The sequence below is a fragment of the Alligator mississippiensis genome, chromosome 11 (genome assembly GCF_030867095.1).
Source record: "Alligator mississippiensis isolate rAllMis1 chromosome 11, rAllMis1, whole genome shotgun sequence".
NCBI lineage: Eukaryota > Metazoa > Chordata > Crocodylia > Alligatoridae > Alligator > Alligator mississippiensis.
Genome location: NC_081834.1, coordinates 47,204,932 through 47,228,072, shown reverse-complemented (window position 1 = coordinate 47,228,072; position 23,141 = coordinate 47,204,932). Strand labels below are relative to the sequence as shown.

The 23,141-nt window shown below is 48.6% G+C and overlaps 2 protein-coding genes across 6 annotated transcripts; one reads left to right on the top strand and one right to left on the bottom strand.

Moving 5' to 3' along the window:
- Positions 1–233: 233 nt before the first annotated feature.
- LOC106738036 (zinc finger protein 771) lies at positions 234–7,268 on the bottom strand. Of its 5 annotated transcripts, none has more exons than XM_019499112.2 (4): positions 5,853–7,267; positions 5,150–5,267; positions 2,711–2,827; positions 234–2,328 (listed from the first exon to the last, which is right to left on the bottom strand). In XM_019499112.2, the coding sequence occupies exons 3-4, from the start codon at positions 2,787–2,789 to the stop codon at positions 1,244–1,246; spliced, it is 1,164 nt and encodes a 387-aa protein (XP_019354657.1). In that variant the 5' UTR covers positions 2,790–2,827; positions 5,150–5,267; positions 5,853–7,267; the 3' UTR covers positions 234–1,243. The 5 variants fall into 5 exon arrangements, with proteins under 5 accessions (XP_019354657.1, XP_019354663.1, XP_019354658.1 ...); XM_019499118.2 differs by having other exon boundaries at positions 234–2,325; XM_019499113.2 differs by having other exon boundaries at positions 2,711–2,824.
- A 10,477-nt stretch (positions 7,269–17,745) lies between these two features.
- Positions 17,746–18,801, top strand: LOC132244027 (zinc finger protein 252-like). The gene has a single exon (XM_059714941.1). The coding sequence runs from the start codon at positions 17,746–17,748 to the stop codon at positions 18,799–18,801; it is 1,056 nt and encodes a 351-aa protein (XP_059570924.1).
- Positions 18,802–23,141: the final 4,340 nt, after the last annotated feature.

Sequence of the window (23,141 nt, the reverse complement as noted above, 5' to 3'; positions counted from 1 at the left end):
GCATTTCACTGTAACTAAAGCTTAGGACATTTGCTAAGTTTCCAAGCCTCTCCTGAGATCTTTTGTTCTGATATGGTTCTGTCCCCCTCTCTGTTCCTAATAAACTGTAGGCTAAAATCCTTAAAAGATGTAAATCAGCACAGTAAACCAAAGCCAGGGGAGCTGCACTCATACAACTGTTGGGAGTTTGTCCCCTTGTTTTTAAGGGCTGTTGCCAAGAAAAAAAGATTAAGTTTGTAAAAAAAACCCCAAAAACCTTTATTATCATGTGAGAAAAAATGAACTGGACCAGTCTAGTTGTCAGAACACCATGATGGAACAGGAGAGAAGCCACTCCATTCCCAAGTGAGGATCAGACTTGAGCCATTTGGAGGGCTTCTCTGTAGAGAGGTGACCGTTAAGTGTGTTTCTCCCATCATAGTCACCCAACCTATCTCCAAGTTGTCCAGAGACATCAGGATCCTGCAGAGGTCAGGGGCTGATTAGAGGTATCTCCCCTCCTCCCTGGGGTTTGCTATGCCAAGCAGTCTCCAATCAGCTCTAGGTCACCTACTCCTCTGAGTAGAGATGCATGGCCAGACCCTTGTGAGGCAAATATCACTGGTGGTCATGGGAACAGCAAATTCCCTCCAATTAACCCTGGTCAGAACATAGACAGTTTATTTCCTGCCACCAGTAATTGTGGTTAACCTGCTAGCATGAGTAACAGAGTGTTGCTCAGGTTTGTGGCCAAAAATTGTCAGGACCAAAATAAATGGATAGATATTTTTGGCTCCCCATTGTGCAAAAATGAATCTGCAGCTGGACTTTAAAATAATGCTGTTTTCTCTTAAGAGTGTAAAACAAATGGCAAATTTAGAGCAAATCTGAGCCAGCCCCACTTGCATCCCTGGCCTGGCTCTCAATCAGCTGTATCCCCAGTCTGGCCTCATGCCTCTTAATCAGCTGCCTATTTCCATATAGCTGATTCCTGACTCCCCGGTCTGGCCCCACACACCTAGGTTCCCTACATAACCTCACACAAGGGGTGACCGGTTGGGACCCATGTGGGATCCTGTCCAGGTCCCACATGGCTGGATCTCAGGTCTTGATCCATGTGGCTGAATCCCAGCCTGGTTGTGTACAACAAGATCCCTTGCCTGGCTCCAAGTGGCTGAATCCCTGATCTGTCCCAGCAAGGCCAGTTTCCCAGCCTGTCTTGTGCAGCAGCATGGGCAGGGTGCCTTCTCTCTGCCCAATGCGGTCATGAGGTGTCCCGGATGTGCAGCCGGTGGTGCCTGATGCGGGAGGAGCTGTCACCGAAGCCCTTCCCACAGTCAGGGCAAGTGTAGGGCCGTTCGCCTGTATGCGAACGCTGATGGGTGGCCAGGTCCGTGCCCTGGCTGAAGCTTTTCCCGCAGTCGGGGCAGGTGTAGGGTTTCTCTCCTGTGTGGATGCGCCGGTGCCGGACAAGCTGGGAGCTGACACTGAAGCCCTTCCCGCAGTCGGGGCAGGCATAGGGACGCTCCCCAGTGTGGGTGCGCTGGTGTTTAACGAGGTAGGAGCCATCGTTGAAGCATCGGCCACAGTCCCCGCAGGCATAGGGTCGCTCTCCAGTGTGGGTGCGCTGGTGCTGCCTCAGGTGTGAGCTACGGCTGAAGATCTTGCTGCAGTCGGAGCAGGCGTATGGACGTTCCCCTGTGTGGATTCGCTGGTGCTGTACCAGGTCTGAGCTCTGCCCAAACATCTTCCCACAGTCGGGACAGGCGTATGGTCTCTCACCTGCAGTGATGCCTTGGGGCCCAGCGAGCTGGGAGCTGGAGCCATGGCAGAGCCCCACCTCCATGTGACAGCGCCGGTGCCTCATGAGGTGGGAGCTGCGGCTGAAGCACCGCTCGCACTCGGGGCACTGGTAGGGACGCTCACCTGTGTGAGTCCGCTGGTGCCGGATGAGTGCCGAGCTCACGGCAAAGCTCTTCCCACATGCAGGGCAGGCATAGGGCTTCTCCCCTGTGTGCACGCGCTGGTGCTGGGCGAGGTATGAGCTCCGACTGAACTGCTTCCCACACTCGCTGCATGCACTCTGGCTCTCTGCTGCAGAGGTCAACTTACAGCCTATGCTATCCTGTAGACCTTCTCCCTGGTTGGCAGATCTACCCCATCTCTCCCCAAAGTGATCTCTCCGCAGTCTCTCTGGCTTGTGCCAGTTCTCAGGGACTTCCAACAGCTCACGGCTCTGGGGAAAGTCTCCTTTGGCTCTCCCCGGTACCATCCCGTGGGGTTCCACATCGTCAGGACTTTCCTTTGGGAGATCCATGTCCTCATTGTCACTCACTACCACACCACCTGCTGGGACAGAGAGAGAATCCAGATGGGAGTCATTCCCTGCAATGGGAAGGGAAACCTTGGGTAGGAGAATGGGGAAATGGGGAATGTGCCCAGACAACTGCTGGAGAAACAAAAAAATGAGAAGGCAAAATCTGTCAACTCACAGAAGAGACAGAGGAAAGGGCAATCTTGCCTCCATATCCCATCACCCAGAGGAAAGGGAGCTACTGTCAAGTGTCTGTCTGGCCCAGAGGAAGCTGAGAGAGATGCCTGCCGTGAAGATCCCAAACCATCTAGTGACAGGCCTAACCAGAGAGAAATGAGGAAGAGCCCGGGTGGATCCCCCAGGGCTTTAGTGGGAATCTCAGCTGAGAGGTTTGAGTGAGTTTATCTAATTTCTCACCAATGCAGGTCCCTTTCACAATCTCCCTTTCTTTGCATCCCTGAAGATCCAGGACCCAAGGCTCTTCCTCTTGTTCCATCAGTGAGGTCACATTGGATCCGGAAACTGGAAATCCTGCTTAGAGAAAGGCAAGCAGATAAAGATTAGAGTTGGTTATATGTTTGTCTAATAACTATTACAAAACAGACTCCTGTTTTGTTAAAGTTTCTTTGCTGGCATAGGTTTAGTGTAGCAGAGATGCAAGGAGTCAAGTAATTCCTAACCCCTGCGAGTCCAGAAAACTGAAGAAACACAGCAAAGGTCTCCACACCTGGAAGGGTGTGGGCAGTGGGGTCCCGCAGGGCTCGGTCCTTGGACCGATACTCTTTAATGTCTTCATCAGTGACTTGGATGAGGGAGTCAAATGTACTCTGTCCAAGTTTGTAGATGACACAAAGCTATGGGGAGATGTAGACATGCCGGAGGGCAGGGAACAGCTGCAAGCAGATCTGGACAGGTTGGACAAGTGGGCAGAAAACAACAGGATGCAGTTCAACAAGGAGAAATGCCAAGTGCTGCACCTAGGGAGGAAAAATGTCCAGCACACCTACAGCCTAGGGAATGACCTGCTGGGTGGCACAGAGGTGGAAAGGGATCTTGGAGTCCTAGTGGACTCCAAGATGAACATGAGTCGGCAGTGTGACAAAGCCATCAAAAAAGCCAATGGCACTTTATCGTGCATCAGCAGATGCATGACGAATAGGTCCAAGGAGGTGATACTTCCCCTCTATCGGGCGCTGGTCAGACCTCAGTTGGAGTACTGCGTGCAATTCTGGGCGCCACACTTCAAGAAGGATGCGGATAACCTGGAGAGGGTCCAGAGAAGGGCCACTCGTATGGTTAAGGGCCTGCAGACCAAGCCATACGAGGAGAGACTAGAGAAACTGGACCTTTTCAGCCTCCGCAAGAGAAGGTTGAGAGGTGACCTTGTGGCTGCCTATAAGTTCGTCATGGGGGCACAGAAGGGAATTGGTGAGTATTTATTCACCAAGGCGCCCCCGGGGGTTACAAGAAACAATGGCCACAAGCTAGCAGAGAGCAGATTTAGACTGGACATTAGGAAGAACTTCACAGTTCGAGTGGCCAAGGTCTGGAACGGGCTCCCAAGGGAGGTAGTGCTTTCCCCTACCCTGGGGGTTTTCAAGAGGAGGTTGGATGAGCATCTAGCTGGGGTCATCTAGACCCAGCACTCTTTCCTGCTTATGCAGGGGGTCGGACTCGATGATCTATTGAGGTCCCTTCCGACCCTAACATCTATGAATCTATGAATCTATGAATATCACAAAACTATGGAACCAGAAGACAGAACAGTTAGTGTAAGAAACTAAGACAGGAGCTCAGTATTACAGAAAGGAAAGGGGATGGGAGTGATAACATTTCTGAGTTACAATAATTTGCTTCAACCCAGGACCTGTGACCACTTTATTAAGCATCACCCAAGGCATGGAGTGGAACTGAGAAGGTGGATGGGGTACTGGTATGCCCCCTGTCCCACGCTGCAGGAGCAGGGAGCCAGCCACTGCAACATCACCAATACAAAGTCAGAGCAAATTGGAGGAAGCCCTTTCCCCACACAATTCAGATGCAGCCTGTGGATCTCATTAAGGCCAGGATCCCAAATGGCTGGCTAAGAAATGTAGCTGCAGGGTACTGGACTGCTGGAGAGGGTGTGCAGGGACAGATCAGCACATGGAGGCAGCCTCTCCAGGTAGACAAAGTGCTCACTGATTAATAATTATTGCCCAGTGGCTACAGGATGATGCCATTCTCATCCATGCTGACCACACTGTGCAAAGCAGCACCCAACTTTGCGCAGTGTGTCTGTGTGTGATAGGAGACCACACAACCAATGTCAGAACCAGGAACACAACTCAGGGGTGCCTGGGTGAAAATGCTTTGCCTGTTTGATACAAAAGGTCAGATTGGATGATCTAACACCACTGACCTTAACATCTGTGAAATGAAGGAATCTTAACACCCAGCCACTTCTGCTCTAACCACTTGTCCCCACTTCCTCACAGAAGCAGGACTGCCCTCCCCACTTAGAACCAGCAGTAAGAACAAGGAGCCCTCCCTCTTTGCATGCTGCTCTAACCACTATTCCCCTCCTCTCTCATCCCTATGAACAGAAGCCAGGAGTCTTGTCCCACACTCCTGGATTGGGGTTGTCTGATTCTTCCCATCTGGAAGCCCAGGGTCCATCTGTACAGGAGCCATGAATGCAAACTTGGGAAAACAAATGTATGTGTATTGGCTGCATAAAAGGAGCTCATTAGGATCCCTGCAGTGTACAGAAAGGGGTAGAAACCACCAAATCAAAACACTAAGAACAATGCAATGACTGAAACAGCTAAAGCTTCCCAGCCCTCTAGAAAACCCTCACCCCCTTTCCATAGTTACCTGCTCAGCAAAACATGTGTACACATGGACAAGCTTTCACAAAGGCACCCAGCTCAAGTTATTCTGCTCAGTTTTGATGCCCATGTCTGACCTGTCTGTCTTCATGGGTTAAGGGCTGCTGGAAATTAAACATGAAAATTATCCTAGGAGCTAAAAATAGAATACTAAAGTGGCAGGCACTGAAATTACCCCCAAATTATTAATAACTACATAAACAACACCAATACTTTGCATTTGTTTGGGACCTTCCAATCAAGGAGCTAAGTGCTTTGGCTAATGCTGAAAAGCACTTTTTAATTTTCGTTCTATAATGGCAGAATGCTTGCAAATATTAACTGCATGCTTTATGTATCATCATATAAACCTCACATTCATGCATTAAAACAGTAGAACTGGTTCCAAATGATATTCAGATTATTCTCAATTCTATCTTGTCTCTGATTAAGTACAAGCCAAAGCTGATTTCAGCAAATCAAATGACAGAAATACACACACAAAGGAGAGAATATTATCATAGGGTTATAAATTCCTGCAACTGAGTCATTGCCTGCCAGTGCTATGAGGAACTAGGACCCCTGGGTGTCACTGATGGCAGCAGCTCTGGGACGTGCAGACCCCCGGGGAGCAGAGACGAGGGTTAGGAAGGGCATGTGTGCAGTCACTGTACTGCCTGTCCCCAGCATGCTCCCCAGGTCTCTATTACCTGGAGTCTCCAGCTCAGGAGTCGGTGTCAGCAGAGCCCAGAGCTGCCCTCTGGAGCTAGTTGATGCCACCAGGGAAAGTCACCCCTGGACTGGAGATAGGTAGAGGCACAGAGGGAGGTTTAATGGAGCACAGACCCCTCTGGGAGAGCAGCAGAAGCTCCTCTGAAACTCCCAAATCACAATGGAGGAAGAAGCAGCAGCATCTGACCTGGGAAACTGAGCAGTTAGAAAGAGACAAAGGACTCAGGCAGAGCCCTCTAGCGGGCACTGCCCGTGGACAGTGAGTGTCCTGATGCTTCACAGCAAGGAGCTGGGGTGTCACAGCCTTTCACTACAAAAGTGGTTCTCAGCCTTTGTTGTACCAGGACCCATTTGTCAACATGGATGGCCAGTCCAGACCCAGTGCCCCTCACTCCTGATCTGCTGCCCCCCACCCCCAGCTCCCCCAGTGTGTGGGGTATGGGGGGGCCCCAAGCAGCCCCTTGCAGGATGCAACTCTGCCAGCGTGTGCAAGGGGAAAGCTATGGTTTCCCACGCCCTTCTCTTTTAAAGGAGAATCTGTTTTTAAAGTTTGTTTGCAACCCTTTCACATATTCTTGCGACCCACTTTTGGGTCCCCACTCACAGGTTGAAAACCACCACTCTACAACATCATAGGGAGAACTGGCATGCCTATGGTCAGGTTACTTGGGGAGACCCAAAAAGAATCTAGTTACACACAAGCAATCAAAAACCAATTGGTCAAATGCCAAATCCATAAAGGACAGACATGGGGTAGAGAACTAATAAGTCAGCATCCTGCACTTGAATAAAGCTTTGGGTTGGGAATGACGGCACCAACAACTTCAAAACTGCCCTTTGGGGTGACCTAGAAAATACCCCAGCTCTTAAAGCCAGTCAAATTCCAGTTCATTATTCAAGGGCTGTGTTCAATACGTAAGTGGAGTAGCGTGTCATGTGGCAGCCGGCTATGCAGGAAAGAAGTTTCGGGTGGCAGAATGCCCAGCACCAGCTCCTTCAGAGCCCTCGGGCAGTCACACAGCCATGTCACCTTAAATGACCTGACACATATTTTATCAGCTAAAGCTAGTTAAACCCAGTTCCTTATTCAAATGGCATTTACAAATTGGAACAGGAGGCCATTAGGCCCCAGATTTGGCATTATCCAGTCTTCTCCCCTGCACTTCTATAGAAGCCACCCTTCCCTACCCGCAACAGTCAGGAGCGGGATTTATGGGGCCAGGAGGAAAAAAAAAGAAGTTAGAAAGTATTTGGCTCAGTGATTGGGTTAGGGAAGGGCAGTGAGTACGTGCGCAGGGGAGCGGGTGCATTTGTTTTAACAGGAGCGCAGGTTTCTTAATTCAGTTTAAGGGTGCATTGGAAAGTTTATGATACAGTGTGTGCGTGTGTGTGTGTGTGTGTGTATATATATATATATATATATATTTTTTGTTTCAAAAACAAAAGTTTGGCTCAGTGAGATGGCTGTCCTGCTAGATCAAAGAAACCCCTGGGTTTTAGCCCCTAGTAGGCAGGGCTGTGCATGTATGTAGGGCAGAGATTTTCCTGGTGTTATCTGTACTACGCATTTTCCCATGGTCCATTGAATAATGCTCTGTTATAGTACTGTGGACCTGTAGAAGGTCCTCCCTACTTGCTGTCCCTACCCTTTCTCTTAGCACCGCATATTTTTTTAAGGAAAATTTTTCATGTTCCAAGCCAAATCAATTCCAAATCCATGAGTCACTCAAGAACCAGATGTGGCCCTACTACTGGCAAATATCCTCCACCGCAGCCTGGGGCTTCAGATGCTTCCAAATCCTTTGGTGGGCATCCTACATGCCTCTGTCTGCAGTGATGGAAATGGTTATGAACAGTGCTCTATTTTTATTTTCTTGTGCTCCCCCCCTTACTTAATAAACCAAGCCTAAGAAACTGGGTCCGCAGCCCAGTGTTTAAGATTCCAACATAACCAAAACTAAAATTATGGAATAACTTGGTTGCCTCAACTTCCTCAAAACTCTCTACAGACCTACCAATCTTATTAACCCTTGTGGGCATAAACTGGCCCTATTTAGGAGTGAATGATTGTCTTGCAGTCCCTTATAGGGTGCTGGCTCCAAACCAGCCCCTAGTCAAGGGGACCGGCTGACCAAGGTGACAGAGAAGGGGATACAGGCCCCTAAATGGGGCTGTAGCTGCTTTATTTCTAGGAAGACATACTGTTGAGAACAAACCAATGGCTTTTGTTCATACACAGTGGCAGACCTCAGTAACTTTTACAGATTAGTTTTAGTTTACTCCATGTCACAGAATGAGTTTTTGTAGCTGGTACAGGAGAGCAGGGAGGCAACTAAGAGACCACAGGGCTGAAGGAGGAGCCCTGAGGAAGGCAAGCGTGGTTGCTCAGGTATATTAAGTGACGTGACTCAGAGCTGGACAGGATTATGGGACCCTTCTCATCCCCCTGCTTGCTAATTGGTGGAAACCGGGGGCAATAGCCTGCCATCGGAGGTAGTTCAAGCACCTACATTGAACACCTTCAAGAGAAATTTGGATTCTTATCTTGCTGGGATCCTATGACCCCAGCTGACTTCCTGCCCCTGGAGTGGGGGCTGGACTCGATGATGTTCCGAGGTCCCTTCCAGCCCTAATGTCTCTGAAATCTATGAAATAACAAAGAAACAGGACCTAGGACTAGGTTGTACATAAAGTGGGCCAGGATCCCACAGTAAGGCAGAGTTCTTACCATCCTGGTGTGTGCTTTGTGGCTTTGCCAACTCTTCCCTTCCCTCCCCACTTTATAAAAATGTGGCCCCCTCTACACATTACATGTATTACACTATTCACCAGTTAATTGCACACTTAATTTAGACTGGCTACATATGCAAATTAACTATCACACCATGAAAACTTGCAAATGTTGGAGGGCCCAACCAGAGGCCATGCTCTTCTTGACCTGCTGCAAACAGGGCAGAATTGGTGGAGAGTGTAGAAGTGGATTTAGCAATTTGGACAGCAGCGACCGTGAGATGATTGAGTTCAGGATCCTGAGGAAAGGAAGGAAGGAGAGCAGCAAAGTAAGGACCCTGGATGTCAAAAATGCAGGCTTCCATTTACTCAGGGAACTGATAGGCCAGATTTCCTGGAAGACCAGTCTGAGGGGGAGAGGAGTCCAGGGGAGCTTGTTGTACTTTAAAAAAAACCTTACTGAAGGCACAGGAATGGACCATCCCGATGTGCAGGAAGACTAGCCAGTATGGCAGAAGACCAGTTTGGCTTAGCAGGGAACACTTCGATGAGCTAAAACACAAGAAGTAAGCTTACAAGACGTGGAAGTTTGGACAAACTAGTAGGAAGGAGTATAAGAGTACTGCTTGGGCATGCAAGGATGAAATTGGGAAGGCCAAAGTGCAATTGGAGTTGCAACTCACAAGGGATGTGAAGGGTAACAAGAAGGGTTTCTAAAAGCATGTCAGCAACAAGAGGAAGGTCAGGGAAAGTGTGGGTCCTTTACTGAATGGGGGAGGCAATCTAGTGACAGATGATGTGGAAAAGGCTGAAGTATTCAATGCCTTTTCTATCTCAGTTTTCACAGGCAACGTCAGCTACCTGACTACGGCACCTGGCAGACAGCTTAGCGGGGAGATGAGCAGCTGACAGTAGTGAAAGAACAAGTTAGGGACCATTTAGAAAAGCCGGATGTGTACAAGTCCATGGGGTCAGAGGTGATGTACAATTCTATCATTCTGTCTCATACACTGAGCACCGGACCACCGAGTCTGTCAAATAGCGAATCAGTCAAGAAACTGGAACCTACAAACCGCTGTTGGAGGTTGTGTGATGAAGGAAGCTGCAATGGTTTGGACAAATCATGAGAAGGCTGGATACCCTTGCCAACACCGTAGTGCAGGACGCTGTGGAGGGAAAGAGAAAAAGAGGTAGACCCAAGAAGAGCTGGGGAACCAACATCAAGGACTGGACAAGGCTTCAGCTGACAGAGTGCACAATGCTAGTCAAACACAGGGCAGAGTGGAGAAGGGTTGTTATAGCATCTAAGGTGCCCCAATGGTCACAGTGGCCTTGGGACTGACTTGACTGGACTCGATGATTCTAAAAAGGTCCATGCAGCTATAAAGTTAGAGCTAGAAAATGCATAATACATTTAGAGCTGGTTTCTATCCAGCTTTAATTTGCATGTGTAGCAGGGTCCCTCCCTGCAGCTGAGAGCCCTGTCAGCAGTGCACCATGGACATCCCTCTCCGTCTCAGCAGTGCTCCAAAGTTGCCAGAAAGAAGACTCCTGCAGCTGTGAGACTCAGCCCTGGTTTTGCCCCATGGCTGTCAGCTGCAGAACTCCCAGCCTTGGCAGCTGTCGGGCACTGCTAGGGCTTAGAGTCCCATCAGCTGTAGGACTCACAGCTGTGGGAGTTTGCTATTTGCTGGTGCAGGGGGAGCCTGGGATGCTGATCCCTGACTCCCCCTCTTCTAGCAATAAGGCACGATAGGATCTGATGTTGTGTCCCACAAACACGCTTCCTGCCATGCACATGAGGCAAGGCAGGAGACATAATTGTGTGGATTGTGCATTAGATCTGATTGCACTTTTACCTGCATGAGTAAAGGGGCCCTTTGGCTGCAACCCATTCTGGCTGCATACCTCCCAGCACTTTCCCCTCCTCACCTCCTGTCATAATAAGCAAAAAGACTAGCTTGACCTTCTTAAAGGAGATTATACCGGGTCCAAAGTACGTGGACTAATAAACTAATATTTCATGACTGTGAAGAGAGGCCCAAAATGATTCGGCTGACATTTTTGTTAGGCAGCATAACAAAAGGGCTAACTGCGACAGCTGTTTTTGTGTATATCTAAATAGGTAATGCCAGTAGATGGTGCTCAAGAATAAGCATTCAAGTCCTTGGGTTGTAAGTGACCAGTAAGACTTCTCAGTGTGCCTACAAACAGTTGCTTCTTGTGCCCAGGTATATTTTCTTCATGCAGCTCAGAACAGGGAGAACCCGATGACTGATGAACACCTCTGCATTGTCAGCCTGTCTAGACTATGCATTCAAAGATTACATTAAAAGCCATGTGACAGACATAAAATTAAGGAGATGCTAAAAGCGAAGAATAGAAGAAGTTATTTCTGGATTTTTAGCCTTCCAAGGATCACTTTTCCAGGTTTCTCTCCACAACCATAAATGACAGAAATTTGGTGGTTTTTTAACCTGATAATTCCATATTCAAATCCATTCCATTTTTTTGTTTTTGTCTCTCTAGTCATTTCGTGTGTCTGGTTACAAATCAGTGATAGAAAGCTCAACACTCACCCTTGTTTCTAATTGGTGAGCAAGACCAATTCCCTCTTCCCTCTTTCTCTGTCCCCCCAGCTTGCCTTATAGGCTCATACATCAGCCTATAAAGACATGCAGCCCTCACACCCAGAGCCCATGTCCTCCCCGCCACCTGCTCAGCAAGGCTCAGACTGCAGTGCTTGGCCCTGACACACTGAAGTGAGCTGGGTTTCTGCGGCTGGCACTAGGTGGAGGGAGGCACAGGGAACCGAGCCCAGGAGAAGATGCCACTCCTGCTGCTGCATCCCACCAGTGCCATGAGGACCAGAGATTGCTCATAGTATCTTTGTGGAGCAGTCCAACGATAACTGAATATATGTTGCTTAATGCAATCTGGAGTTACTCCTCCTATGAAAAGTTGTAATTTTGCTACAAGCGCAGTGCAGTTGGCATGTTTTACTGCTTGAACATGCAGATGCTCACATTTTAAGTGCAGTTAACATATCCACCGATCACCTGCCCCTCTGTCATTGGCACCCCCTTCAGCTGCCACTGACAATGTACCTCCTTGTGCACCTGTAGCCCAGGGGCATCACATTGGCTTGGCCTCCCAGGCCAGATCGAGGTCCAGGCACATCACAGGATGGATCCAGATCCATCTTTGGCAGGGGAGTGGGAGGTGAATAGCTTTGATAGCAGGGCAGGTGGGCTCATGGAGCTACAGGGGTTAACACAGCTGTCACTCACCCCACCTCTGCCAAAAAGCATCCCCAATAGAGCTTCATGCCCTGCTTTCACCACCCTAAATTCCCAGCCCCTCCAGGAGCTGGACCCTCCCGCTCTAGCCAAAATTGAGTCACATAGGATGGAAGGGTCATAGCAGGAGCACTAAAATAACACTGGTCCCAGCCTTTTCCCCAGTGAAGCAGCTCCCTCGCCCACAGTCCTTCCGGCCAGGATATTTCCTTGGAGGTTGTACTCATTTTCCCCTTCATTGCTTTCTCCTCTCCCTCCTGCTGCTTTGCTGGTACAATCTTTACTATTATGAGAAGAGAGACCCTCAGATCAAGGCCACATGAAACCCTGGCACTGATCCAGCTCCCTCTACACATCTCCCTTCCTTCACAAGGGCTTCCCCTAGGAGAGGTGGGTCCTGGGCCACTCCACAGCCACGGCGGACAACCTCCCAGGTGCACCCTCCTTGCCCCTCAGCCTCTGCCTGCCTAGCTGGGCAGTCTAGACCAGGGGTGCTCAGCCTTTTTGCCTGGCAGGCCAGACGGGCAGTGCCCGGTCTGTCCGCGGGCTGGATCCGGCCAGTGGTCCCAATCCGGAGCCTGGGGCGACACAGCAGGCCCTATCTGGCCGCGCGGAGCGGGAGCCTGGCCCCAACCCAGTCTTGCAGGGAGCCGTCCAGCCTCGGCCTCCACCCAGCCCCGCTGCGCAGGAAGGGGGCCGGGGCGAGGGCGCCGTGCGGCCCAGCCCTTTGCGGGGAAGGGGCCACCGCGCGCACGGGGCTTGCAGCCCCGCAATTCGGGCAGGGTGGCATGTGGCCGTACCCATTGGCCCCGCCGCCCTACGTCCTGACCCGTGGGGAGCCCGCGGCCAGCTGCGACGGCTCCACGCCGGCCCTGGGCTCAGGGCGCGGGAAGGCGTCCTGTGACTCGGACCAGAGTCCAGGGGCCACAGGGGTCCCCGGGCCCGGCCAAGGTGACACGGGCTGTCGGGGGCAGCCTGGCCCGGGTCTTGTCGCGGTGCTGGGGGGCTTCTAGGACCGGAGGAGAAGGGCGGGTTTGGTGCCCTGGGGAGGGGTCCCGGGCGGTGTCCGCCAGAGGGCTCTGGCTGGTGTGCGCTCAGGATCCGGGGGTTGAACTTCCTGGGTCACATCGCACCGCTGCTGCCTCCCTCCATTGTGAGGCGGGAGCCCGCGCCGAGCCGCCGCCCCCGGGCCGGGCTCCAGGTAGCGGCGGGCGGGCGGGCGGCACCCTGCCCGGGGCGGGCGGGCTCTGGCTGCGGGGGCAGCGCACAGCAGCGCAGCGCCGGACCCGCAGGGCGGGAGGGGGGGGGGGGCGAGGGCGGCGCCCCGGGCCAGAGGGAGCCGCCGCCGGGGCTGAGCCGCGCGGACCGGCCGCCGCCGCCGCCTCCAGCCTGGTGGGGAGCGGCCGAGGGGCGTCGCGGCTGCCCGCGGGGCTGGTTTTGGCGCTGCCCGGCCTGATGCCATTGGGCAGCGGGCGCCAGGACGCTCCCGCCGTGGCGCCGACACCCGAGGCAGGGCGGCAGCAGGCGCGTCTGCACGAGACGCTTACTGCGCAGCAGCGCGGCGCGCCGTGTTGTTAGCGACGCGCACATGCCGAGCAAAACCCGCCTGAAGCGAGACTGCGCGGGGTTATTAGGCTGCTGCGCCGTTAGCGTCCCTAGCAAACCCGTGTGCCGGCGCTACCGCGCAGTCGGGGCCAAGTCACCCGTAAGGCGTCCTGGCGTTGCGATTTTTCGTATTGAAGTAAAGATAATCCTGAAGGACGCGTGCCCAGGGGGGGCGCAGCGGCAAACGGCGCTCCTGCAGACACCGCTGACGGGACGGATGGTGGCGAGCGCCGACCAGGGGTTGGCGACCACCCACAGACACCACCACAGCATCGGCAGTGGCCGGCAGCGATCGCTGACCGCCCGCAGACGCCACCGGCAGTGTCAGCAGTGACGGGAGGGGGCAGCAAGCGATGACCGCCCACAGGCGCCGCCAACAGTGTCGGTGGCACCTTTTCGTAGGGGGGCGCTGCCACGCTCAGGGGGTGCGTGTGCATCAGCGTGCACCCCCTACGCGTCACCAATGAAAGTAATAATCATCAAATATATATCATATATAGTATTATAGATAGAGACAGCAAACAGCGCATCAGTTCCTATATACCATAATACACGCTTGAAACCTTTCTGTTGGACTACCCACAGTACAGGTGACCGCTACGTGTTGATATCTCATTGACTCGGAAAAAACAAAAGTCAGAGTAGATAGGCAGCACTGAAGATCATGTGCCTAGGGGCGCGTGAGGTATCCACCCAGCCCTGTGCACGGTAGCGCAAGTTACATTGAATTAGTGCTTGGTTAACCAAGTACAAAAACTTAATGTGCAGTAACTACAGTGCGTTAATGAACATGTAGACGTGCTCACTGTTCAGTTTAATTACCCCATCACCTGGTGGAAAGTGCTTTCACTTCACCTTGTGTCCACAGTTGGGCATTTTACAACAACAAAGCAAGCACTTGGTATTTTTTTATTGCTGTGAAAAAACAACTTCTTTTCATCATAAAGATATGGCTTAAAACCAGCACCTAGAAAAGTACGTAGGGAAAGGGGATACAAGCTCCCACATTTGCTGAGACTCAACGACTGCAGTAGATTATCACCCAGGCAGAGTCAGCTGCCTGTAAATAAGCAGCTGAGAGAGGAAAATCCAGTCTCTGGCTCTCCTCACTCTCTGCACCGCTGGTGGACCGTGCAGCCCTTGAGGACAACGTTAGGGGGAGCCCCCAAAGAGCTCCCTGGATTCTGCTGTTTGTGATTATTATTATTCTTTTCAGGCATGCAGAAGTATGCTGGACACTGCAGAAAGAAGGGAACGTCTAATCACCAATTTAAAGCTTGTGACTGTAGGGATCCTTACGAGCATCTAGTCTGACTTTCTGCATAGCATGTTGGAGAACTTCAACCAGTGAGTATTCTTGTATCTAGACCAATAATTTGTAGCTGAGATACAGTAAAGAAGCCAGCGCCCCATTTGCTAAGAGGACTGCCACTAATTGTCCTCGCTGGCTGCGTCTACACAAGACACTTGACCGCACAGTAGTTTTTCATGGCACAAAGTGTGATGTGACACTATTGTGCAGTAGTAATGAGCTACTACGCAGACAGCGTCACCTAAAAGCCGTTTGGCGCTGCTACTGCACAGTAACTCTGGTTACTGCACAGTCATTTAGTAGTTGTGTATGCATGTACTAAATGACTGTGCAATAACAACTGAGCAGTCAGCATCTCATAGACACGGCCACTAAGTGTCTTAAGATATCAGCAGTTTGAGTATGTCTTATTGTAGATTCTAACCATTCTAGTCTTTGCTGCATGAATAACTCTTGTATCAGAAATCTTCACCCTGTCTAGGTAATCTATAATCTACATTATAGATTACATAGTTTTCATAGACATTAGGGCTGGAAGGGACTTTGTGAAATCATCACGTTAGGTCCAGCCCCCTGCCCAGAGGGCAGGAAGTCAATTGGGGTCTGATCACCCCAGCAAGATCATTAAATTGACTTAACTTTCTTTTTGTAAACAGATTGAACTTCAAGTCTCTTGAAGATTTTCCAGGCATCAGATCATTCTTGTAACTATTCTTTGAATGCCTTTCAGTTTTCCAGCTTCCTTTTCAAACCTATGCCACCAAAATTAAACACTGATTTCCAGTAAAAGTCTTATGATCGTCATAAACAGAGATAATAGGATCTATCTATTCATCTTTTATATTCCCTTGCTCATAAGCCAAACCTCACATTAGTTTTCTGAGCCATAGCATCACATTAGGAACTCAAAATTAGTTGGTTTCCATCTTTTTCCCTAAAACCTTTTCAGAGTCAGTGCTTCACATGATACAGTCAACCATACTGCTAGTGCAACCTATATTATTTTTTCCTAGAAACAGTGATCCTTAGCCAGGGTGCCATGGAGATAACCCAGAGATTTCAAATAGGAATTCATAGTGTTAAAACCATTTTGACCTGTTGTGGTCTTTCTGAGTTCTTTGCAACAGAAGAATTGTTCTAATATTTTTCTGTAGTAAAAAAAACCCAGGTGAAAACTGCAAGTTGAAATTTTATGAGAGGTGCTTTGAGTCTAGAAAGTCTGAGAACCACTGATTTAGGATTGTATTAAAATGTGGAGGCAGATCCCACTTCACCTATTAGACACATGTATGTGGTCCTATTCCATCCTGTTCAAGTTCCTGAAAATCCATTAATGCATCTATTTCTATAACAGCAGCAAGGAGGAGTCTCTTCCCTTTCATATTAACAGCTTATCAGGAATTTGAATAGGGGGGAACAGAATGACACTTAAGTACCTAATTGGTGGAGTAGGATCTGGCCTATGATTTTCAGATGAGCCCATTTTACTAAGCAGTCCACTCACTCTATGCTATTGACCTGTCTTTCTCATTTTTATCACACTGCCAATTTTTGGGTGCTACTTTACCAGCAATAATTTTATGGTTTTTTTTCTTTATTAACCCAACTTGCAATTGCCTGTAAAGCAGAATCCACTTTCCATAAAACTATGTTTATTGGCCTGAATTATGTTACCATCTTTTAAATGTTTTGTTGAGTAAGCCATGTATCATTTATTCAGCTGACTAATGTTGGACTAATAGTGCTGTAATTATCCGGGTCATCCCAGCTACCCTCTTTGAATATTGGCTATCTAAAGATTAGACTTTGCAAACACCTTTCTATATGAATCAGTTTGCTTTGCTTATGAAACTAAGACTGAGCTGTAAATGAATTTGCATCCTGCTAGAACTATGCAGAATTAGGCCCTAAATGCAGATACGACATAGTAAGTAAGGGTTGTGACAGAAACAGTGCTGACAGGACAGATAAGAGCAACTGTAAAGAAATCAAGAAATTACTCAGGACTAGTTTCATGAGAAAACTATAGCAGAATAAATGAATTCAAAGTGCAGTAACTATTCCAGAGTCACCCCAGTGTGGACACTCTTTTTCTCCACCAATAATGTATTTTTGCAGTTTATATTAACCTACACTGCACAGAAGCATTTTAGTCTTAAAATATAGCTACACAGAGGACTTCCTACAAAATAGCTATTACAGTTTGAATTTACCCTCTACTGTTTCTCACTGACTTCCTTGTGTCAATCATCTTGTATAGGATATAGTATCTTTGCCTGGGTGTAACTATACATGTTTGTTTTTAAAATCCAGAGTGGATAAAATTTTCAAGAGCACCTAAGACACGCGGGAGCCTAAGCCCCATTGATTTAAATGGGAGTGAGGCATGAACCTGTATAGCAAGTTTTGAAAATCTCATTAGGCATGCTTAGTGGTCCAGGTACTAATGACAATCTAGCCCTTAGGTACTTTTTATAGTGGGACTTAGGCATTTTTCAAATGTTACTCTTCGTAAATACAAAGGATGCTTTTCTGTGGGGTGAAGCACCCTTCACTCATAACATAATTATTTGTGTTGCCATGCTACTTGTACAAATATCTAACAAAGAGATGGTTGAGAATTTACACAATCTACAGTACAATGGGTAAATATAGGACAACTAGATGTGCACACGGGAACAGTAAATCTATATTCTGCTAAGCACTGGTCATGGCTTACCATTACTGAAACATTTGTAGAGGACAGAGGAAACGATTGGAAGAGGGGTGATATGATGGTTTTGTTAGGTCCAAGATGATTCAGTGTCGTTAGAGATCATGAAAGTAAAATGGTTTTATTAAACTTGAAGATACTTCATCAACAGTTATTTGATTTCACTTTCCCCTCTCTGAGGTTCACTCTGTCTCGAGCACAGGGAATGACTCATGTCTGGATTCTCTTTCTATCCAGAAGAACTGCCCGGGAGTGAGGAGCAGCACAAGATGTCACTGATAAGATCCATAGTCACCATTTCTGAGAGCCCTGAGCAGGAAATATCCCCTACAAGTCCTGGCATAGTGGAAGTACAGCAGCAACACCCTCCAGAGGAGAACAGATCTGCTCACAGTGGGGGAGGCGTGAGAAAACGCAAAGGCACCATTGTACGCCGCCGAATGTTCATGGGAGAGAGGCCAAACATCTGTATTGAGTGCGGTAAAAGTTTTCTTCAGAGCTCAGACCTTATTAATCACCGGAGAATCCACACAGGGGAGAAGCCCTATCAGTGCCTCGACTGTGGAAAGAGTTTCAGCGTGAGCTCAAATCTTATCAGGCATCAGAGAACCCACACAGGGGAGAAAGTTTATAACTGTTCTGACTGTGGGAAAAACTTCCTGGACAAGTCAACCCTGACCCAGCACCAGCATGTCCACGCAGGAGAGAAACCCTATACATGCATCGACTGTGGGAAAACCTTCAGCCGGAGCACCCATCACAGGAGACACCTCAACAGCCCTCCTGGGATTAGGCAGACTAAATGCACCTACCAGGAAAGCCCCACTGTTGGGAAGGTCAAAGAAACCAAAGGGTCCAGGAGGAGAAGCACAGCCTTTGAGATCCCCAACACGTGCGCGGAGTGCTGGCAGAGCTTCAGCCAGAACTCAGACCTGGTCAAGCACATGCGCATCCACACGGGTGAGAAACCCTATGAGTGTCCTGACTGTGGAAAAAGGTTTAATGTGAGCTCGAACCTGATCAGGCACCAGCGGATTCACACAGGAGAGAAGCCGTACACATGCTCTGACTGTGGGAAAAGCTTCACTGACAAATCCACCCTGACACAGCATCACCGCATCCACACAGGGGAGAAACCCTATATATGCACTTACTGCGGGAAGAGCTTCAGTCACAGCTCTCACCACAAGAGACACGAGAAAATCCACAAAGGCGTGAACCCGGTGTCCTTCCTGCCTTTGTGGCCCTACTCTACTCAAGCATTCTAACGAATGGGACACATTAAAAAACCAGTAAGGGGATTGTTGTAAAATGGGGAAAAGCAAAAAAGAGACTGAGATCTGAGTTACCTGAAAATTAGGAATCACCATACGTGATCAGACTCAGCGGTGAAGCTACTCCAATCCCCTGTCTCCAAAAGTGGCTTTTAACCACATACCTCAAAGGAAAGCATGAAACTCCCATAAGGGACAGTTTTGCAATAACCTGCCCATGGGGGAAAGTGGCTGCCTGCTTTCAGGCAGTTAGTTACCTGTCTATTGTTCTCAACATGAATATCCCTTACAGACTTTTACCTTAGCCACTGTGCTTGTGGATGGCATTTTTTGTCATTCACATAGATGTGTCTAATTCCCTCGTTTTGGAATCCCACTCATGGTCTTTGTAACAGTTTGTGCCAATGAGTTCCACATGCTAGTTATACATTGGGTAGGATAGTATTTTTTGCCAGTAAATTAGCCCCCTCTGATTTCAGTGAGCATCCCCTTTTCCTTGTACTGTGAGGGAGGCGTTGTACTGTGAGGGAGCCTGCTTTGTCGGTACTTTTTCTGTCCCGTTCATTATTTTGTACTCTTTTGTCAGGTACCCATCTTTCATCTGCTAGCTAAACAGTTCCCATCTGTTCAGCCTCTCCTCATACAGAAGCATCTCAATTTTTTCTAATAATTGTTGTCAGTTGTCCCTAAGCCCCTTCTAATTCTACTATATATTTTTGAGATGAGGCCACCAGATTTGAATGCCATAATCCACATTGGGTGTCCCATAAGTTTACATAGTGGCATTAGAATAGTCTCAGTATTATTTTCTATTCACTTATTTATCCATACTAACTTTTTAAACAACCTCTGCACACAGTGCAGGGGTTTTCATTGATCTATCTACAAAGACTCCTGGGATACTTTCCTTAGTCGTTACACTTAATTTAGATCATAGCTACGTGTATGAGTAAATGATATCGTCCCTTTTAATGGGCCACTTGGTGCCAAAATTTTTCAGGTAAAACTCCCAATTGAAGTGAACAGCGATTTTAAGATCTACCTGGCAGAGACTTAAAATTCAGCTACAGGTTTTGGATGCCAAGTATGGTGTTTCCAAAAGTGCCTAAGAGAGATCTGTACAGTTTTCCCAATACAACTAAGTGCATCGTGGAGAGAATGGCCCCACCCACTCTCCTTTGAGCCCTCGGCAGGCATGTCTATACATTCATTTAAGAGCACCAAAATTTAATGTGCATTATCTTAATGTGCATTAAGCAGGTTTAGGCAGGCATCTACACATGCAGGCGTTAAAGCACATTGACATGTTTACACATGCGTTAATGTGCTCTAATTATTTGTGCATTTCCAGGTATCAAATTTAAGCATGAATAGCCTAAAGTCACCATTTTTAACACGCAGTTAGGGCGTACATGTGTAGATGCACGCCCTTAATGCACATTAACTTAGGCGAATGTGCATTGAAGTGTCACATGTAGACATGCCCAGCATGTACAAAACCCAAAACTGAAGTCCCCCCATTTCACTCTCAAGAGCCCTGTCTCCAGTGGCTTGAGTACAGCAATGCAGGGTACTTTCAGCATGGGTTTCCAGAATTTGAAGTTTGGCATAGAAACATGTGCAGCCAAAAGGCTGTGTTTTTCAATCTCAAGAATACTGGGAAAGTGGTATAGACACAGCCCAGGTGACTTAGGTGCTGTAAAGTACTATTGAAAGTCACTTTAAATTCTTGTTCTAAGCCGCTTAGAGATCCTTAAAGGTGCTGAAATGCTCCTAGAACTCTCTAGCTTTGAGGTATCTAGGCTCCCCATACAAGGAGAGACAGAATCATCTGCTTAGGGAAGTAGCCCTAGAAACTAGCTGAGCTGTGAACAGCCTCCTAGAGTTAAGCAGCTAAGTTATGTATGCACAAAAAATATCCAACAACAGAGAGAGAAACAAATATCCCAGAATAGCAAACAGTTTAGTGCTTTCACTGCTTCAGTTCCACACTTTGCCTGTTCTACAGCAGAAATGTGAACCAGATCCCTGAGACCATCAGATACTGTATGGTCAAAGTGTCTACCATCAGAGCCATTCCACTTTGTGTAAGTAGTTAAATATTCATTGGCCCAGAGGAAAGTCATATGCAAGACTGACTCTGGTCCAGTGGTTTGGGCATTCACCTGGGATATGGGAGCATGAGAATCATGTCCCTCTTCCAATCATATCTACTTAAACCAAGTGGAAAAGCTGCAAAAGAAGAGATGGAAAGAGAGACGCTCCAGAATAGCCTGAATAGTGGGAGAACACTCATATGAGCTGTGGGAGACTGAGGTTTATGTAGATGTTCAGAAGGACTGGGGAACTTGGGTCTCCCACATCTGGGGGGCCTGCTCTAATCCACGCACACGTGCTAGCCAGTCATAATGCATCCTTAGCAGATTATCTTTTGTATGGATTGCATTGGACTGTGCCTGTGAGAGACATGGAAGCACTGAATTTGACAATGCTGCTTAAAGGAAGGGTTTCAGAGCAGCTCATTCACTGTGGGGCAGCATCAGCACTTAAGCAGCTTTGCTCAAGCCAGCAGCAACAACTTAGCATTTAGATGCCTGCAGGTTTACTTAGCTGAACAGTGGTTTGGGCTGTCAGTAATATGGAAATAATGAAGTTAGATGCATGAGACCTTATGTCAAGCTATTTCTGATGGCTGGAATGTGCAGGTATTTAGGTATCGAGAGGGTTCAGAGGAGGGCCACTCGCATGATCAGGGGGCAGCAGGGCAGGCCCTACGAGGGGAGGCTACAGGACCTGAACCTGTTCAGCCTCCACAAGAGAAGGTTGAGAGGGGACCTGGTGACCGTCTATAAACTGACCAAGGGGGACCAGCAGGCAATGGGAGAGTCCCTGTTCCCCCGAGCACTACTGGGAGTAACAAGGAATAACGGCCATAAGTTGATGGAGAGTAGATTCAGGCTAGATATCAGGAGGCACTACTTCACAGTCAACGTGGTTAGGATCTGGAACCAACTTCCAAGGGAAGTGGTGCTCGCTCCTACCCTGGGGGTCTTCAAAAGGAGGCTAGCTAATCACCTAACCAGTGTCATTTGACCCCAGCATCCTTTCCTGCCCATGGCAGGGGGTTGGACTTAATGATCTGCTCAGGTCCCTTCTGACCCTACCAACTATGAAACTACCTTAGCTGCAGTAGACTTGTAGGACCCAGATCCAAAAAAAACATCTATTTGTGGCACCGTTCTGCATTGTCTCATCTAAATCTTAGGCATGTCTGTTTCTCAATGGCATTAAGAAAAACAAGTTATGTGTCTTAGGGCTCCAAACCCCATTGAATGGTGACACCATAGCAGCCAGTGTGCCATGCAGAGGATTGCAAAGGAAACAAAAGATGGTGTATGTATCTGGAATCCCATCTCTCTCCTTGAGTTAGGCGATACTTACACTATTTCCTATAGCAGGGGTGGGCAAAATGCAGCCCACGGGCCGAATGCGGCCCACCAGGCCATTCTGTCCAGCCTGCAGGGCTCCTAAAAAATTTAGAAAATTAATATTTATCTGCCCCTGGCTGCCTGTCATGCGGCCCTTGATGGCTTGCCAAAACTCAGTAAGTGGCCCTCTGCCCGAAATAATTGCCCGCCCCTGTCCTACAGCCACGTTAGGCATTTTGGTAAAGGTGGAATTCACAATCTGAAACTCCTAGGCTTACTTGCCTAACTTTTTAAATTGGGCAGGGAGAGCAGGAGGACAACCCACTGTTTGCCTGATATCCTGGGGCATCTATACACATGATGGACCTCTGGTCCAGCACATGCTAATTAGCACGTGTCGGACTTGATTAATTGAGTCTGCTGGAGCGTGCTAATTAGTGTGCTCCAGCAGCCTCCACATCACATGTATTCAGTGTTCCCATGTTTCTAAATGGTAGGGGCACTTTAACTAAACTTAAACAAGCTTTAGTTAAAGCACCCCGCCACCATTTTGAAGCACGGGATACTGAATACACATGACACTGCTGGCACTTTAATTAAAGCAGCTCTTAAAGCCGCTCTAATTAAAGCAACCCCCCTTCAGAGCACATGTATAGACACCCCTTGTGGTTAGGGCATTTGTCTGCGAAAGGAGAATTACAGAGTCTAGGCCCTTGTCAAACTAAGGGAGTTTGAATCCATGTTTTCCACCTAACAGGAAAGTGCCCTAACTACCAGGCCATGGGCTGGGAGCACTCTCTACCCTTCCTGCTGAAGCTGACCCACCAGTCTGCCAAGAGTGCAAGAGCTGGGGCTAGAAAAAGAGCAAGCTAAAGGAAGCTTGACTCTGGAAGAGAGGAAGCCCTG

Bases quoted from the DNA above. Each gene is read 5' to 3' on its own strand.
- LOC106738036 (XM_019499116.2), bottom strand. From the start codon at position 2,789: ATGGAACAAGAGGAAGAGCCTTGGGTCCTGGATCTTCAGGGATGCAAA. The intron at 2,329-2,710 runs GTGAGAAATTAG...TCTCTGTCCCAG, and splicing joins TGTGAAAGGGACCTGCATTG to CAGGTGGTGTGGTAGTGAGT.
- LOC132244027 (XM_059714941.1), top strand. From the start codon at position 17,746: ATGTCTGGATTCTCTTTCTATCCAGAAGAACTGCCCGGGAGTGAGGAG.